General features: G+C 37.9%; 1 protein-coding gene across 2 annotated transcripts in view; it reads right to left on the minus strand.

Moving 5' to 3' along the window:
* The window catches only part of BZW2 (basic leucine zipper and W2 domains 2), a 48371-nt gene that overhangs the window by 15517 nt on the left and 13910 nt on the right, over positions 1 to 18944 (minus strand). For both annotated transcript variants that reach the window (XM_010577634.1, XM_010577635.1), the window contains 5 exons: positions 14564 to 14740; positions 13273 to 13376; positions 10443 to 10508; positions 3908 to 4043; positions 306 to 415 (listed from right to left, as the gene is read on the minus strand). In XM_010577634.1, coding sequence (XP_010575936.1) covers positions 306 to 415; positions 3908 to 4043; positions 10443 to 10508; positions 13273 to 13376; positions 14564 to 14740 — 593 coding nt within the window. The remainder of the gene's footprint in view (positions 1 to 305; positions 416 to 3907; positions 4044 to 10442; positions 10509 to 13272; positions 13377 to 14563; positions 14741 to 18944) is intronic.

The raw sequence follows: 18944 nt of genomic DNA on the forward strand, positions 1-18944 counted from the left end.
GTGTTTTGTTAGTGGTTAGAAAAAAACCAAACGTTTAAGTAATTCCCAAGCCCCCTATATACAGTCTTTCAGAAGGCATTTAACTACAGGAAAAATAGAGACAGAATGTGAAAACATGTGATATTTAATATTCCTGAACCCATATCAATGCTACGGCCATAACTATTGCTGTGATTCAAAATATTCAAAAAATGCTAAGACAGTCTGAGGGGGAGTAACATGCTTACAACAAACTACCATCTACATTTTATTTCCTTCTCTTTCCCAAGGAGAGAAAAGGATTATTGAAAATATATTGTACTTACTAGCAATCTCTTATCAAGGTTGGCTTTTCTTAAAGCAGAGGTAACAGAATTGGCATCTTTCTCTGCCATCCATGCTTTAAAAAGCTTTACAGCAAAAGAGGCTGCAATCCCTGTTGAGAAAAAACACAAAACATGCTTCAGCAATTTTCAACATGAATTAGAGATAGCTATAAGAATTTCAAGGTTACAAAATGGTTACAAGAATATGGAACAAAAACACATTTATGGCAACAGGACCAAACACGTAGAGCTGAAATGCTCATTTTTTTTCTTTAATGCAGTATTAATTTTCTGAAGTATGCTAGATTGTTTGAAAATCTTTTCATTCTGTGTCAACCATCTCCATTCAATTGTTCAAAGATTTTCTTTGCAATTATTTTTCCTACCTCCCCAATTTACAGAGCAAGTCCAATGCAAAAGGAAAAAAATTATGCGTTAAATCAGTTAGGAGATGAAGGCACAAAATAATAAAGGATAGTCAGGAATAAGACCCGAAAAAGTGTATCTTCAGAGGGCTTTTTAGCAAGTCCTGGAATAGGGTGAAATAACTTTTCAACTTCAAGGTAACTGATGGTACCCCATCCTCCCAGGAGGCATTTAGTAGCTGGCAGGACCAGGCACAAATACTATTTTAAGGGGAAAAATTCCTTCAAGGCACAACTTAGTATTTTGTGCGTTAAATCAAACAAACTCTACCTCTGCTAGCTGTAGCTTTCCCAGGGGAGCTAAGAAACCATTAGCCCCACACCTATCTCCTAGAGCAGCACCACCACAGCTCTGCTGCAGCTTCTTGGCTGCAAGTGGCAAGTGCAGGGAGCTGAAGGAAGCTGAAAGGTCTCAGAGATGGAGACCCAGCTCATCCTTGTGGCCAGCAGGCCAGTTATGCTTGTCCGTGCTACTCTCATATCAACATTTACAGTGCTGTTGAGGGTGGTGACAATGATAATGGTATACTATGCTACAGCCAGTCATTATAATTTTCTGCTTCACCTCCAAACAGTCCTGAAGCTCTGAGAGCTAGATGGGACCTACTGGGAGGAAGTAGGTTCGTCATTCTTAGTCACTTTATAGATAGATATCCATTCTTTTTATTTCTAGGATACATTGACTAAATGAGTCATCAAACAAGAACAGAAGAGATTATTCCCAGAGCAGTGTAAACTTCTTTAACATTCATTACAGATCTTGACTGTTATGACAGTTTTGGCAACCTTATTTCAAGAGCTTAGTCGTAAGGCGCGATCCTTAGTGAAGTACTACATGGAACCATGGATGCGCAATGCCACACTAAGACAGGCCTGCAAATACTACTTTGGGCTTGTTTTACATGTTGTACAGCAGGTTCCAAGTGAAACCAGCGTGATGCAGCAGTCTTAAGTACTGCAGGTTGACTAGTCAAGGCTGACAAAGCCTGGTCAACCAACAGGGAAGCTAGGCATAACTTCCACCTGTCATTTCTGAACCTGCAAACAAAGTTCAGCATATCCAACACGTGCTTATGTGTTCAATACCAAAATTGAATGGATTGGTCTCTGTTGTCACCAAGCACTGTCCCAATACCCATGTCCTAAACCCTTTTTCAAGTTTTAGCTTAAAATAAAAGAAGTTTTATGCCAATACAAATATTAGAGGGAGGTTGTTCTAGGGCTTCACTAACCGCATATGTTTTCAAACTTACTTCTAATTTACAGCCCAAGTTTATCATCGGCCACTTCCTATACTCTATTCATGTGCTACCGCTGTCTTTTCCTTTAAATAGTTCTTCTATTTTTCTGGGGTTTTTTTCCCCCCTATTTGCAGAAAGTAACTTCAGCCATTCATTTTACTGATTAACCTGTTAGCTGCTCTTTGCATTTGCACTGGTTTTTCAGCATGGGTGACAAGAAGGGTACACTTAACCCTGATGAGGTTCCACCACTGCCTAGACCTTTCTCTGTCTCTGCTAGAAATACATCAGCCATCCCCAAAAGACATTTTTTTTCCATCTATACATCACTGTAAAAGTAATGACAACACTGAAAAAGGGTAATCTTAAAGTAAGGTATTTGCCCTCAAACTTGACAGATCTCCTGACCATACAATCTACCCTTATCTCACTTTCAGTCGATTCTTTGCCAATGCTACAATTCAATACAAACATGCCGATCAACAACTCCCTCAGGCCACCTAATTGTTTCCTCATGTATTTTAACCTCACCTGCCTGCAGCATTGTTTTTTGTAAATCAAGGAAAGTATCAAGCTTATTCTTATATGATCTACCTGTTTTAAGCCTTGCTCTTTTTCCTGTTTTGCAATTACCTTCACATCTTTAATTATTCTTCCATAAAAGATCTATTCCAGAACACTGATTGAACAACCATTTCCCCAAATGTTGATACAGGTACACTTTTAATACATATAAACCAAGAACCAAAAGTATATGTAAGCTCCTGACAAAAGCTTAGGGCTCCTAGAAACAGAAGTTCATAATGCAAGTGGAACTTGTTCTAGAATTTGTACATAACAATTGTATTCCTAAAGTGTTAAACTTAAAATATAACAAATTACTTGAGTTTTAAAAATTTGAGTTTTCAGATGCCTTTTGTCTTCCCATAACTAGGAACAGACTTTGATTTAAACACATTTCAGGCAATCACCCTAAGACATGGATTAGTGCTTTTGTTTGAATTTTCTCCTAGTTTAATTCTGATTCCGAAAGCTGTGGGTGATGACAGAGCAAAGCTGCAGCTGTGGCTTTTCTTTCTGCAGCATTTAGAAAACAAATCTAATGGTTAGCATGCTGCAAATGAGAACGTGAAGTTAGAATACTTTTTTTTTAATGAAAGTTACAATACATTTTAGCTAAAATATAAGTCTTTAACAAAACCAAAAAGATTTCACGAAAACTGTTCAACACTGACAGTTTATTTGCAATTATTCCAGGTAGTCAGTAACTGGCAGAGAAAGACATTGTTGAGCAAGCATTTGGAAAATCAGGACTCCAAGTAGATGGCTATAAATAAATAAATAAATAAAAACCCTCAGAAAAAGAGGAAAAAAGTAATCTCAAAAAGGCATTCTACCCTAAGACTGAAAGAACAGTTACTCAGCATATGGTAAATACAAGTCCATGGGAAAGTGTATCAATCACTGATCACTACTGGTATGAAGGCAGAATGAGGGTTTGAATTTTTTTTTTCTTCTGCAATATCCAGTTGGCCTGCATGTGCTCTCTGTCCTACTTCACACTCACATGCACAAGATACTGGCAACACTTGAAAAAATGCTAGTAGACATGTCTCAGGAATAGATGCTATACTTCACACTTTTATAGTATCGCAATGCTACATATATTCTACAATTTGCACACATGTATAACTTCCAAAAAACATAAATCCTTTGGAGTTTGTTCTTGCTTTTTTGTTGCTTTTTTCCTATGTTTGACTGCCCTTTTATTAGATTTCATGAAGTATGTTGGCCATTGCTGTCTGTATATGCTTCTGCTTTAAAATACCCATTTCTGTTGTACAGTTACAGGCTTTCAACATATAAAATATATTGCAATAAAATACATCTCCTATTAAAACTAAGGTAAGAAAAAAGATCATATATAGAAATTTACCTTCTTTGACTATATTGTCAGTGAAGAGGCTTGTTAAAATTGTAGCAGGAAGAGTCCCATTGGCTAACAGGATGCCAGAAAGCATTGCCAGCTTTGTCTGTTCCGTCTCAGTAAAGGCTTTAAGAAACAGCAGAAGCTGTGGGTCAGACAAGAAAGGGGAAGGAAAAAAAAAAAAAAAAAAATTTGAGCCAGACAATGGTAACAGGTAGAGACGAATATTAGCAGACATTTTAATTTCTTATTTCTGAAGAAGTCCTATTCTAATTAATAGGAAATACGTCAAAATCTGTCCTGAAGCATGGCAGTGACATTTCACTGATTGCTTATAATTTCACTTTCCATAAGGACACAAGCGTGTGGAATATGGCCTTACTCAGGGAGACAGGGCTTGTGTTCCCCAAATATATGTATATATGTGTGAAAATAAAAGTGTTTGTTAAAGGCCTGAGACCCACAGAAATTTTAGAATCACAGACTTGCTGATTTCAACAGGCTGACAGGAGCCTGCTCATTCACATCTTCTGAGTTCAGACTAAGCCCCACGCAGTTGCCGTTCATTTTCTAGCTTACAAAAACTATTACTCATGCAAACAATAAAAGGATGAGAAAGCTTCCTGTTTTCCTTTTGCGGAAGGGAACACAGCACAATTACAACAGATTTTCTGTTGGCTAAAATAACATATTTCAAGTTCAGACATTTTTGATAAAGCTGACAAAGGACAGACAGGAACAGAAGCTGCTTTAAGACCTCACCATTCCCACTACTAACTACAAGAGGAAACAAACAGCTTGAGAAGAAATTACAGATCTCATCATCTTGAGTGCTAGTTGATCTGAACTACATATTTACCTCTTAGAAGTCTAAAAATGGCAATTAAGTCTATTTTAAATATCTTAATTTCGTATGTTAAAATGAATGACTTGAAAGCATATTGAAGAAGTACATTACACCTCTTTACACCAGGAAAAAAAGTGCAAAATGAGATTTTGTCAATAGCATTACTGTTAATAATGTATTCTTAACATGTTGTTAGCAATCACAATAGGGGTGATGGGAAAAAGGAGGCTAAACAGCAAAGGGCAGCTTCATTCATTGCAAAAAGCTGGTGATTCCATCAGAAGCTAGCTTACAAATTTATCATCACTGGAAAAAAAAAAAAGAAAAAGAAAAAAAGAAGAAAAAAAAGAGAGGAAAAATAAAAAAAAGACTGCAGACATCCATTGCTGGAGTTAAAAAGGAATTCTCATTTACTTCTTCAGCTACCAGCACTTTACTCAGCTACCTTCTGCTGTCATGACACCCTTTTTCCTTCTCTGAATGAGCAATAAGTGCAATTAAAGCAGAACAGCTCATTCTGATGGAAAATTCCCACCCCATTTCCAAATTAAGGGTATTTCTTAATTACCAAATCTTACCCATACAAAGGGACAGAATATCACATATGTCCCTGTGCTTGTTTGTTACCATGGACAGTGAGAGCTCTTCTCCAAGATATCTAAACAGCTCATCATTAACTGTAAAGCTTTCCAGATGTAGTAATATTTTAAAAATCCAGATAACTAAGTCATTAAAATTCATGCAGTGTTTTATGAATAACTCTGCTCTGTATCAGTGAATAGAGCTGAAAAAACCTCATTTATACAGTAGTACTTACATAACAACATCAGCTTTAAATTACAGCTTACACAGGCCTGAATGATTCAACCACAAACAAACCATTTGGGTTTTTTTTAGTGGGCTTCAGCCAAATGATTGCAACATGCAGTTCTAGCTTAAAAGAAAAATTATGAAACTATAAAGTCTCAAGGTGTAATTTTGTTTCAACAAACTGTGACTCAACCAAAAAATGTATGAAAATTTGGGATACAGATGAATGGAATTATTATTTCTAAACATATGGATGAGAAACAAATGGCGTGCTGTATTTCCAAATGCAGCAATTAACTGGTGTATATATAACGGTGCAGGTAAAGGAACTCCAGGGCCACATTTAATGGGAAAACTGAAAACATTTTTACAGAATTTCAATATAAGCCTAGTGTAAAATGGAGGCCTGGGGATTTAAACCTTTCTTTATACAAGCTTTATCAACAATACTGTAACAAAATGAGATTTGCACAAGAAAAAATTTGAAATTAGACCTTTTGCTCTTCACTGCAAGTACGGAGACTGAGACTGTTAACAAAGAGGAAACAGCTTTAGATTTCTGTGTAGCCTGCTTAATTCTTTTTCCTTCTGCTCCCATATAAGCAACAGATGAGGAGTCTGATTAGAAAGTGGTCACACTGACTACTTTAACATGACCAACCAGGTTTTGACATACTTCTGAGCTGTAACTTCCATTGGGTTTTGTCAGTAATGAGTAGATCATGAGCAGTTATAATCATTCATGTCAGATTTGAGTCTTGAAAGCAACAACGGCAGGAAATCCAGCTGAAAAGCCAGAGTTATGCAGTCCAAGGTAGAGAAGGATTCTAAAAGAAAGACATCTAAATATTTATCAACTCTAGTTTTGAGAAATCTGTATTTGTTCAAATGTTTTGGAAGGTCTGAAATCACATATCTATGAAGTTCACAGCCTCATCCTCTTCCCTTTCCCTTGAAACATGCTTTTTGCAAGTCTCTTAGCTTGAATCTGAATTATGGCGTTCTTGAACTGTACCCCACTGCAGTACGTTTTGAGCAGGAACCTCATCTTCTACACGTCTCTCACTACTTAAAGTACTGTTGATGCTACTAGCATAATTTTTATTTTACTAATATTTTTTAAAAGCAGCTCAAATAAACTTATACATGTCATTTTCTGCTGTTCAAGGATATTATTCCATACTTTCAAGCAATTGTGAAACATAGCCTAATTTAGGGGGAGACTGGGCGATAGGAAGAATTAAAACCTTTAATAAACCCTCTTAAAAACAATCAAAAAGAACAAAACATTCAGTTCAAAGCTGTTGTTTCAGATTTTTATTGTTGATTATTTTAAGAGCTCTTCTTTTACCATCACGATTACAAACCTCAGCAGGGAAGTCACAAAATGTCCAAGTCACAGAATAGTACCAAACCACCCACAGAAAGTTCTCCAAGCTGATGCTTCCCTGCTGTTAGCCAAGCACTGGCATTACTGCTTTTGTTACAGATACAGACCAATTCCAGGCATAAAATGCGCAGTTCTGGCTCACAATTTTGTATTTCTCTCACAGCTATAAGAACTCCCACCTATTTAAGTGGGAGTTCAGAATGCCTAATAAGCACAAGACCAGACCTAATGTGCTGTTCCATGCTATTTTTGTCTTTAAAGAAAAAGTCTTTCAGGCACAAATTCTGGGCAGAAAAGATACTCACAAAGTAAAGACAGGAATGCAACATTAAAAAGCATACAAGAAAAACAAGTGCTTCTGCTCTCCTCTTGAGATCTGGAAACCTTAACAGCAAAAATTAGGGAATTTTATCCACACAGGGAGTGTGGTGTCTTTTTATATCTTCATTATCTGAAATGGTCTGTTGCTTTAGCATCTGACAGTTTGTCACATCTGTAGACAGCACTGAATTATCATCAATGGAAGAGGCAGCTAGCATAACAACAGATACCCACTGACTGATTCTTGCCTTTTATTTAGTTGACTTAAAGCATCTCTGTTTACTCCCCATTTGATCTCAGAATGTTAGTCTCCTCTTATTTTATAATTCCCAGCTTGATTTGGGGTTCTTTCATTAGGAAAATTGGAACACAAACAAAGGACCTTATAACATATCCCAGTACTTCAGACATCCTCATATGACTCAGTAATATTTACCACTGTTAAGACCAAAAATATACTTACTTGTACTTTATCCCAATTTTGATAATTAAAAAAACCTACATAGAATGCTACTTAAACATGCAAACACACTATATAGACAGCTAATATTGCATTCTTCATCCATTGACCTGAACAGAAATACATACGTAAGAAAGATGAACACAAAGTTGGAACTGAGAATTTTACTGCAATTATTGCAAAATGTTGTCATAGGTCTATGCCAGTACAGTGGGCAGTGCTCATATGAACTTAAACTGCTTATATCAAAAAACAGCAGGTGAGCAATGCACTTAAACATCTTTGTCTTCTGTTAAATTGCCTGCACAAAACAACGTAGATGTAAAACTTTAGATGTATGGTTTGCTTATGTCACTAGAAGAAAGAATAATTGGCGATTTTGGTGGGAGAGAATTAAGAAATAAAACATTTGAAAGCTAGAAGCAGACGAAAAAGGGAAAGGTGTTGGGAAATAATGAAGTCCTAATGACAAAGTTATGAACTAGAAGACATAAAGCAAGTACTTGTACAAATACTGCCATTTAAGACAATCCCTCTTGAAAGAGAAGTCCCACTGACACCATCTGGTTCTTTAGAGTGAAACTGCTGGTATTGCCTTGGTTTTCTTAGCACAACTTTTTCTGTGAGAAGAGCTAATTTTCTCCAAGTGCTCTAGCTGCCTAATGAATCTGCCAGAAAAATCACTTCCATTGCCGGGACAGTGACACGTGAAACAACATCAAGGAGTCACTCTCTTGCTCTTCTAACCACCGACTAACTGCAGTAGTCTTTGAACTACTAAATCTTTCATAAAAACCTAGAAATACTAACGCATCTATCATCTGACCCTCTATCAGCAGCTGCTCTCATACAAGTTACTGCACACAGGGATAAAAGCATTAAATAGTTAAGAACCCAGCAGCCTCATCGGCTAGAAGACAGTTACTTGGTGGGTTCACACACGCAAGGGGAGGGAGAAGGTAAGCAAAAGGCATCTATGAATAGTCCTCAAGGGTTTTAAGGTAATGACAGTGCAGGTGCAATACACAGGCCCAAACACCTTCACAATCACCTTCCTAGTTTCTAATTCTCAGAAAAAGTGCATTAACTGAAGAAGAGAGCACACCTGGCACCCACAGCAAAAGGCCAGGTCCCCAGGAGCCACACCAAGATTTGCACCAGCGCTAAGGGTGGCAATAGAAGGGTAGTTGGAAAAATATCCCCTCAACCTAGGACCACTATGCAAAACTAATCTCGTGATTTGTCATAAAAGATGCAATCTGACACTGAAAACTATACAAAGAGCATGTACATAAAAAATTGAGATCTGCAGTCTGCAAGGTGAACTAGCCCACTCTGACCCCACACTGCCATGGCTAGGATGCTTCCAATGGCTTTAAATGAGTAGCATGACTCCAGTCACACCGTACCTCAAATTACTGCTTTCTCTCAAGCTAACGTATGGCTAAACTTCACATCAGAGGCACTTGTTCCTCAACTGAAGGGTTAAATTACTATATATTAACCATAGTCTCATTTTGTCACTAAGTGTGCAAAGTGAATTCTTAGAGACTTAGAGAATTCAAAATAAAGCAAGTTACAGAAGAGAGAGGAGGTGGCTTGAATTGACATGGCATTTGCTCAATATGCTGAACACTCTTTGAAACTTGAATGCTATGAGTCAGCGCTTCTCATGTCAATGATTATAGTAATTAACAGCAAGAACATTAGATTTGTGTGGGAATAGAGGTAAATTTAGGTCTTTAGAATGATGTATTGAGCAATCAGCATCAGTTAATAGGCATGCTGGCCACAAGTGCAAAAATAATTTCCTATATGAGCAAGAATGTATAAATCGGAGCCAAATTTATTCAGCCACAAGAGGTGGTGGTGAAGCATCATACTCCAGACTTACCCTCATTTGACCCTTGCAGCAATCTTTCTAATGTTTAAATAATACAGAAACACACTTTTAACAAACATTGTATTTTAGTCACAGGACAGGTTTTGCCATTATCAGCATGCCTGTTAACTTACAGCACAGCGCTTATTACTTATTCAGGCCATTAGAAAAAGATATTTACATCTGTTACTAGGAACTCAAAATAGACAAAATAAATCAGTATTTTGTTTTTCAAAAATTTCTACCCAGTTTTCTCCTGTCTCCTTAGAATTCAGTATCACAATGCAAAACAGTACCCACAAATATCCACTACAGTCTAACAGGCAAATCCTGAGCACTCTGCCAGTGGTGATGACTTTCTCTTGCACATATCTATGGCCTCAAATACAAAAACTTGTGGTTAGGATTCATTCCACAATGCAAGAGTAGTTTAATAGTCATACATCAAGTGACATTCTGCACAGCAGATTTGCATTTATTCTATGGAAAAAACACAGAGAGCTGTTCTATTAGCAGGATAGTAAAACCACCTCTCATTAAGAACTACTCCCCAAAGCATATCAAAGTTCTGCACAAAAAAGCCTGGGATAGAAGGCGAGTTTGGCCAAAGAAACCAAAGGAAGCATTAATTCAGAATTATGCTACATCAAGTGCTGCCAGCAGCATTCCCAAAGAGCTAGATTTGCAGACTAAAGGTGCCACCTGTAGGTTCCATCCTCTTTGCCAGTAGAGCTAAATAAAATACATAACAGCACCACATTTATACATATACAATTATATTAGACATAGGGTAAAAAATATTAATGCTCAAGAGGAGACTGCCACCAACATTACCTTTTTGATTTCATCTTCAAATGCCTTCTCCAGATATTTGTATCTCCTGATAAGTTTATTGAAGACCTAAAGATAAACACAGATTAACTTAAAAAATGTAACAATTGCAGCCACCCTTCTTTACAAAAAAGGCAAAGGGAAACAAGACTGCCACTACTGAATCCATAAAAATATATCTTTGACTAATCCGTGATAAGACAATTTTTCCTTTTTAGTATCTCCACAGCAGGAAATAAAAAGTAGGAAGCACTGCTGGCTTCTCACACTCTAATATTCCACTGCACAGTTTTTCCTTAGACATTGTTTCCAGGAAATAAGCAGCCAGCAGAATGATATTTCTGCAGTTATCTGTTGTGTTTTCTGCCTCATGGCAGACCATGAAACATCCTTCTCTATTAGTCTGTTCACAAGTGGAAAAATACAAGTTTTGCAATTCTTGCTTCATAGTGCAATGTTTGAATCAGAGAATTTACTGCAGTTTGAGTCGTCTTTTTCATATTTCTCAAAATTTTATTCCTACTCTACTTTTCACCCTATCCATAGATAAAAGCAGGGGAAAGGGGAGGAGAAGCAGGAGGTTGACTCCGCACCCTTCCCCTGGTAAAGCAGCTCTCTGGGGACGTTGTCAGGTGTAAGCCGATGGAGTGAGGCAGTCAGGTAGCACTGCTGGGCATCTTCAGTAGATGCAGGATCTTTGTCAAATCCACTAACAGGAATGCTTACAAAACACACTACTGCCAGGGAAAGAGAAAGAACATTTGACAAGCTTTTACAACAAGTATGTTCTTGGAAGCACTTGTTCTCCACTTTTCACCGTTTGTTTCCCATCATGTGACCACAGATTATGAAAGCAGAAGCAGCACAGGTGCAGGGTGCATTCAGATGGAAGAAGGGAGAGATAAGAAATTAAATAAACAAATCACTGCTCTCACTACTGGACAAAGGGCACAAAACATATGACTCACTGTCACAGGTAAAAAGGTTTATATGGGGAACAAATGACATTATTGTCAGGCTGGATAGTGGTGGGGAGAGAAATTAAGTTTAGAAAGTTTCAATTCACTTTTCAGAGAACATAAACTACACCCAAACACCCTAAATGGTAGTATTTTGGCTCAGAACAAGTGCAAAAACAAATTGTGGCCACGCTGAGAGGCAGACACACACAGAATTCCAATAAAATAAGGTGTAAAATAAGGTCTAAGATGAAAATGTAAGCTAGCATCTTGTTCATATTTCCAAACAAAATTTTGTATATTTTGTAAGTCCCTGTAAATGACAGAAGTACACTTCATAAGCAAATAATCTGCTAAAATACAACACTAGCTTTAGCCTTTTTTCTTGAAGACTTTTCACTCTTTGAATTGTTTCCATGACTAAAACCACAAAAATAGCCACACTACTGGTTCATTTGGGAGTCAAAGTTAAGAAATTACCTAGAAAATAAGGAACCTCTAAACACTATTTTAGCCTAACTCCACTTTTTCATAATACAGGAAGTGCTCTATTTCCCATTATTCATGAAAAAAACTGGTGAGGTCTATAAAAGGATACATCTTTTCAGGCATTAACTACAAAATCTTGACTTATTTTGGTGGCTTTTGGTTTGAAATACAGAGAATACATTGAGAATTCCACTGCTTCAAATCCTGAAGCTTTCATTTCCATTTTCCAACATGCAACCTTTTACTTTAAAGTTAAATTTCTCCTTGGAGGACTGGTACTGCCAATTCTTATTATCAAACCAGTAAAATATTAAAATTCAAGATGACAGAATCAATGCTTTTACCAATAACAGAGATTTTCCTTAAGTAGAACACCCTGTTTTTAAAAGATAATAAAGTTGATACACAAGATATATTGACTTCCTTTCCAGAAATAAGTATATTTCACTTCTTCAGATTATCAAAGATGTGTTTTTAAAGGAGCTTTCTGCTATTTAGCAAACATTTGTTACCGACGCAGACTCTGATCCCAGCACCCTTTAAATCAGCCATGCACCTTTTCAGCAACTGACCACCCTCAACACCTTAGCAGGGACAGCGACTTCTGTGCTTTCACTTACTGTCTCCAGCATCCCAATAATAACTAGTTATTTTAAAAGATAAATATGTTACTTAATTAACAACAGACTTTTGACATATGGGAGTTTCAATGGTATTGCATTTTTATGCAATCCTACTTGTATCCAGAATTGCATGGTGGCTTTGAACTTTCAATAGAATTCTTATTGTATTTTCTCATATAATTATTATCTTCCATTAAGGAGTTATGCAATGTTAGCTTCTCTTCAATAATGTTTTAGGCTTCATTGCTTTTTTCTGTTAATTTCACATAGGCCTATTTGTGCAAGCCTTATTCCTGAAAAAAGAAATTATATATCACATACGTAGGAGAAATTAAACCTCTTGGACTATATGCCCAATTCCTAGCTAGTTACACAACTAAAGGTTAGAGGCATGAGCTTTATATTTTTTGTCATTCATATGCTTCATGTGTTTCTAAAAATATGTTCATACAAATCTTTCAGGCTGCATACAGAAAAGGTCAACAAAAAATGAGGATGGTGTCTAAAAATATGCTGAACCAACAGCAGACTGAAATAAGTAAGACTGCTTTCTGTAAAAGAAAGCATTGCCAGCTGTGATCAGATTATCTTAGATATCCTATTTTCTTACCTAAAATTTATAGGTTAGGGCAGATTACTGGTTCACTGGAATTTCAACTGTCCTTAACTAGCCTACTGCAGCCTAGACAGTCTGCACATGTTCCACTGTAATCCCTTTTGATACACAAATGGAAAACAGTAATCAACCACGCCTTTACTGACCTGAGCGTAATTTCGAATGGCATCATGATCTTCATCTGCAAAAAATACACAGTGGTTGGTCATCTTGGTCTTGTCATTGTCATCTATGCGTGTGCCTCCAGGAGCTAAAAGAAAGGAGGGGGGGGGGGGGGGGAACGGAAGAAACAATTTCTCACTTTAGAGAATGTTCTATAATTACAAGCTTTAATAAGTCTAATAAGTCTTATTTTAGTATCACGGAGGCAAAAGGCAAGGGTTAGTTAGCAGGGGAGAAGGGGTTACAGAGAGAGACGGAGCTTTGCGAGGCTGTGGTGGCAACTGTCAGAAGGGACGGCTGGCTGATACGCTGCACCTTAGATCACACAGACCTCACAGGACTGAGAGATTCAGTTCACACTAAGGAATCTTAGCTGGTGTTGAGAGCACTGAGTGTGATCAAATAAATATGGGTACGAGCATAACCTTTGCGCATATTTTAACTACTACTTTAAACACCACAATAATATAAATCCTTTCCAAAGAGAAAAGTATTAGCACTCTGTTAGCAATTTGAGGACTTGGAACATCCTCCTAACCCCTTCTAATGCTTACCAGGCCCACGTAAATGTTCAAAACACTGCTGCAAAAGTTTTCTCCTGGCTTATTTTGTTGAGAGCTTTTTTCCTAGATATTTCCATTGGCTTTTGTTTCCTGCATTACCTCAGGTCTTACAGAAACATCTTTTCTTCTTACATGCCAAAGAGCAGGAAGCAGAAATCAAACCAATGTGACCAGTAAAAAGAGTCAATTTATTCAAAACACAGAGGAAGGTGAAAGGCATGTTTTTGCCTAAGCTGCCACTGATACCTGGAGGAAATGCCCCATGAACATCCACAAAGCATTCCTCATTATACTTCACTTCTCCTCTTTGCTAGCCTTTGTTGCAATGTCTACAAAGCAAGCTTTGCAACACCTAATGACCTGGAGTGCTGTATTACACTTTTTTATGCTAATAAATTCCTCTGTTTCCCCTAGTTAGCATCTCTCTTCTTTTCTTTGCGGTTGCATTTATATGCTGTTTCAGCTCAGACTGAAGGCTTCTCAGAGCAGCATCCATTTTTTGTAATATTTGCAGAATGCCTCACACAATCAAGTCCCTAGATATTACTACACTACAAACAATAAACAATGCTATGATTTGAGATGCAACAAGTATCTAGATAAGGAAAATTGTAATACAGTTTATAATTTCCATTTTGTAAAGGAAAAAACAGCATCTTAAAAGAAGCAAGGCTGATCATCAAAATTCTGTATCAGGTACACTGCAGGTTACCTAGCATGCTGCCAGCTACCAAAATATCAAAGAGTGTGTCAGCATAGCGGCGATAATCAAGACGTGAGCCTGTTGCATCCAGAAACTTGGCTATAGCCTCCAGGTCACTCCCAGCTTCATTGAGGCCTTGGACAATTGTATCCCTGAAGACTGTGGGTTCAAATTTCTCCTTTTCATCTAGAACAGAGATAAATAAGGAAAAGGAGAGAGAGTCAGTTTTTAAACTTTCTGTTAAAATCCCGTATCAGCCAGCAATTGAAATGATCATGGCACCTAAACATATTCTTCCCATTGTGGTCAACACACTGAAAGTTTGCTTGTTTGGCTTTTATTACCTCTGGAAATTTTGCAGTGTTTACCCTCACTTCCCTCTCCTCCTCATCCCCCAAACACCAAAAGACACAGAAACATACGGGAATAAATAAAGGGGAGGAAAAGCAACTGTTGAAATTGTTTTCAAATTTCATACTCTTACTTCTCTTGTTGAAGATATTATTGGATGTGTGTATCATTATACATTGCTAAATCTGATAGCACAGTAAAGGGAATGTCAGTTATGTGTACATAATCTCACTGTAGGAACACTCCATTTTTCATTTCTTGATATTTTTTCCTTAAAGAACTATGGTCACGTATCTAAAATGTTTTCAAAAAGACAAGTCTTCAGGAAAGGATAAGATCACGGTATTAATAAAAATAGTTTTTGCATAAACATCTAGGACCAGGCAACATCGTGTAACCAAGAATTTTATCTTTCACATTCACAGACCTAAGCAGCACTAGGAACATGGAAAAGCAGTGCTCACATTGCATTTTCTACAGCTGTCCCTGGTTGAACTCAATTAAGGTACAGTCTGACCCCCAGACAACATCCCTATGTATGTCAAGGCCATTAGCCACAACAGATGTAACTACAACCTCCACATAAAGCTAGACAGATTTACCCATACCTCCTGCTGCTTCTTCTTGCAGGCTGTTAACAGCTTACCACAGACACTTGAAGCTTCTTAACAAAACAAGTCCTGGCTTTGTACAAGGGCATATACAAAATGCTTGTTACCATCAAAATAACTCTGAACTTCAGAAACAGAACTGTGAGCTGTTCTGTGGCGCTCAAAAAGCAAAGCTAGTTTGTTATCACCTGCTGACACAAATGTTGATACAAGTTCTTAAAAAACCTGCACATATTATATTATCAAGAGGATAAATCTGGAGATTTTTAGTTACTAAGATGAATGAGGACTGGTAAAATTCCTGTCTAAACATGTGCTAATGCAGTCTGAAACAGGCCAGCTGCAACTCTTGCAGACTTTTTGGGAGAAGAGGTTCTGGAATTTACACATCCTCTGGCTGCAAGTTTTCTTTCCCTGGAACTCATAGTGCAGCTTTTTATCCCAGTCATTAACCAGAGGACCTTGGTTTCTGATAGCCTTTCTTCCTCCAATCTCTTTCCTCCTGCCACAATAGTCTTATGGCAATTAAATAACTATTTTACACACAATGCCTACTTTTATTGGCTTTATTATTTCTAATATAGAAAAGTTTCTCTCTCTTCTTGCTCCCCTGCATGTACCTGGGGTGCACTCATTCTACCATCTTCAGTGCATCACTTGTACATTCTCCTCCTCTTCCAATGCACCCCCTTCCCCCATAACAATCGTATCTGAAAGGCACAAAGCGGTCCCTTCCACTCAGTGTCCCAGGCCACTGGGAAGCTCAGGGGACTAGTCAGCTGGTCCTTCCAAAGAGCCTGGCAGCACGCAGACAACAGCAGCTCCAGGGCTGGCTGTCAAGCACTCAGAAGCACTGGAAAAATGAAGCATCATCTTATTTTCAGAAATCCCATGCTACACCTAGCTTTTAGTGGCTTGTTGATGTTATGACCCATCTCCACATGGCTTGCTGCCCCATCCCCCAAAACTGACCTCAGACCAAAGCTGAGGATTACTCAACTCCATGGATACCCATATATATGCTCATGAAACCACCTGCTCCCAACCCCAGCTCGTCCTGAAGCAATGGACACAACCCCATAGTGCCAACCTAGCTTCTCCCCTACTGTGCTCCTGTAATCCAATAAACTACTCAATATGCCCCTTCTCTGGACTGCAGGCATCTTCTTCCCAGGCTTTTACTTCACCCCAGACCTTGGAGATATTCAGGGTCTCAGCTGTGTTACCTCAACTTTCAGCTGTGATGAAGGTCTGGAATCTGCTGTTTGAGTAACCATCTCTCCTATCTGCAGGGCATGCCTGAGAGGGTCAAGTGGGAAAACTGAAGAACGTGCCTTTGGGGGAATGCCTACAGAGAAGCATACTACTGAAATCCCATCTGAGCTATCAGATTGGTTACCAAATACCCAGTTTCAGCTCTCTTCCAACTTGAAGTATTAAAACAACCCGAAACAAAAAACCAAACCAACCAACCCACAGACAAACAAGCTTTTTACTGAAAGCATAAGTACTTCAGTATGTGTACTTCAGGCAGTTTTATTTGCGCACAAGAAACCCAGCTCCACCCATAAACAAGTATCTGAGTATAATTATTCTCTTTCGGGTTACTAGATAAGTATGTATTATTTGCAGGGTAAAAAACATGGTTGATGACTCATTAACCAGTAAGAAGACAGAGTTCTGTCTTAAGAGAGGAGTTAAAAAAAGCAATCCTATTTTACCTTTTCAAATGTATTTTGTCTAAAAATTTAAGATGTTTATGTCTAAACTGAAAGGTGTTATATGCTTGGTATCATGGGTACACAGTGCTCAGTACAAACAAACACTATGATTAGTATTTCTTAGCTATTTTAAAGAGATTCTTCTCCTGCCCCAGAAGTCCTCCTCTCATCTGCAGTACCCTACTATTTTCTTGTCTATCACAAACTAAAAATTTACACAGGAAGAGGAAGTGAACTCACTGATGAAAAATTATTTATAATTGTATTGAAACATTTTCCTACCAAGCTAGTGTACTGAAGAGGAATATGCTGATGTAGTACAACAGGGTGAGTAAGAAGCCATCATCAAGAAGTGGTGACAGTACATTGAGCTGTCAAGTACACTATTACTAAACAAGCACAGTATCAATCACAGGCTAGTGGAGGCAGGTGTAGCTTGCAGATGTGATGCACACAATATCCAATGCAGTAGTGCTATACAGAGCTTTAATTTTCATCATGTTCCCAGATCCTTACTTCCTTTCTTTTGCTTCTAAGGAAATCACGAAGTAGGTTTGTACCCCTCTCCTTAAGAATTAATTATAACTCCTCAAAAGAAGGCCCACAACTGTATTTCTGTGGAACAAAAATGAGATGCCCTGTTTGGCCCCTCTTCTGACATCATGTTAATGTAAAGGTGTTAAAACTGACATTTTACTAGATAATTTTCTTCCTGAAAGTAATATGCATCGTTTTGCTTAGCTTCTTTTTATGCTGCCATTTACCTTTTTGCACCAGTTTTTTAGCAGATATTAACTCTATGTTATCTATACCATGGGAACAAACTTGGGTCTCAGGTATTGCCTGTCAGCTTACTTTAAACAATACACACTGTTCCTATTAATGCTTCAGGAAGCTTTTTGTCCTGTAGGTATTTGTCAACTGTCTGGATACATAATTTTTCCTTACTACCTAATAGCATTTTTGCTACTCCTATTTCTTCCTCTTCCATTTCAGAACACACAAAGACATCAATTTGTATGCATGGAGTCAATACAATCCACATCCTGTGTATCTGCACCATAAGCACAAATACTGGCCAGATGCAAAAAAGCTGTATTCAACAGGTACAGAGACTATACTAAGAACTAACCAAACTATTTTCTTTGCCCAGATTGCTAAAAACTTGATATAGAACTGTGAGATGCCCCCTTCTCTCAGAAGGTTCTTCCCTTTACAACATCATTTTTCTTCCTTCAGATATTTTAAAATTGATTTTAATGCCTGCTGCTATATATGCTGGAGGCAAGGTTTATACCTTTTATTAGGTCAGCTAATAGAACTGGAAGGAGTGGGATTTACAAGCTCCTCTTTCATAGTCCTCTCTCAAAAATATTTTAGACACTAAGCACACTTTCAAACTTTAAAGAAAAAAAAAACCCATGTTTTGTCTTCCTCCTTTTTTTCTCTCTGAAAGCTCAGAAATTGTTGACCTTCAGAGATTAGTTGCAGCTAGCTGACCAGTGATAAGAGTTCACATGGACAATTATTTTTATTAGATGCCTGACTGCCATGTCACACCTTGCTGTCTCCTCAGATGGCAGTGCTCCTGGGAGCTGCAGAAGGGGAAAAAGAGTATTGTGGGACATAAATCAACTGGTAAGAACAAGCAGTCATCTCTCAACCAGCTGACTCCCCCCAGCATTTGCGTGTTTCAGACCCCCTACC

Source organism: Haliaeetus leucocephalus, unplaced genomic scaffold (genome assembly GCF_000737465.1).
Source record: "Haliaeetus leucocephalus isolate CR32 unplaced genomic scaffold, Haliaeetus_leucocephalus-4.0 Scaffold566, whole genome shotgun sequence".
NCBI lineage: Eukaryota > Metazoa > Chordata > Aves > Accipitriformes > Accipitridae > Haliaeetus > Haliaeetus leucocephalus.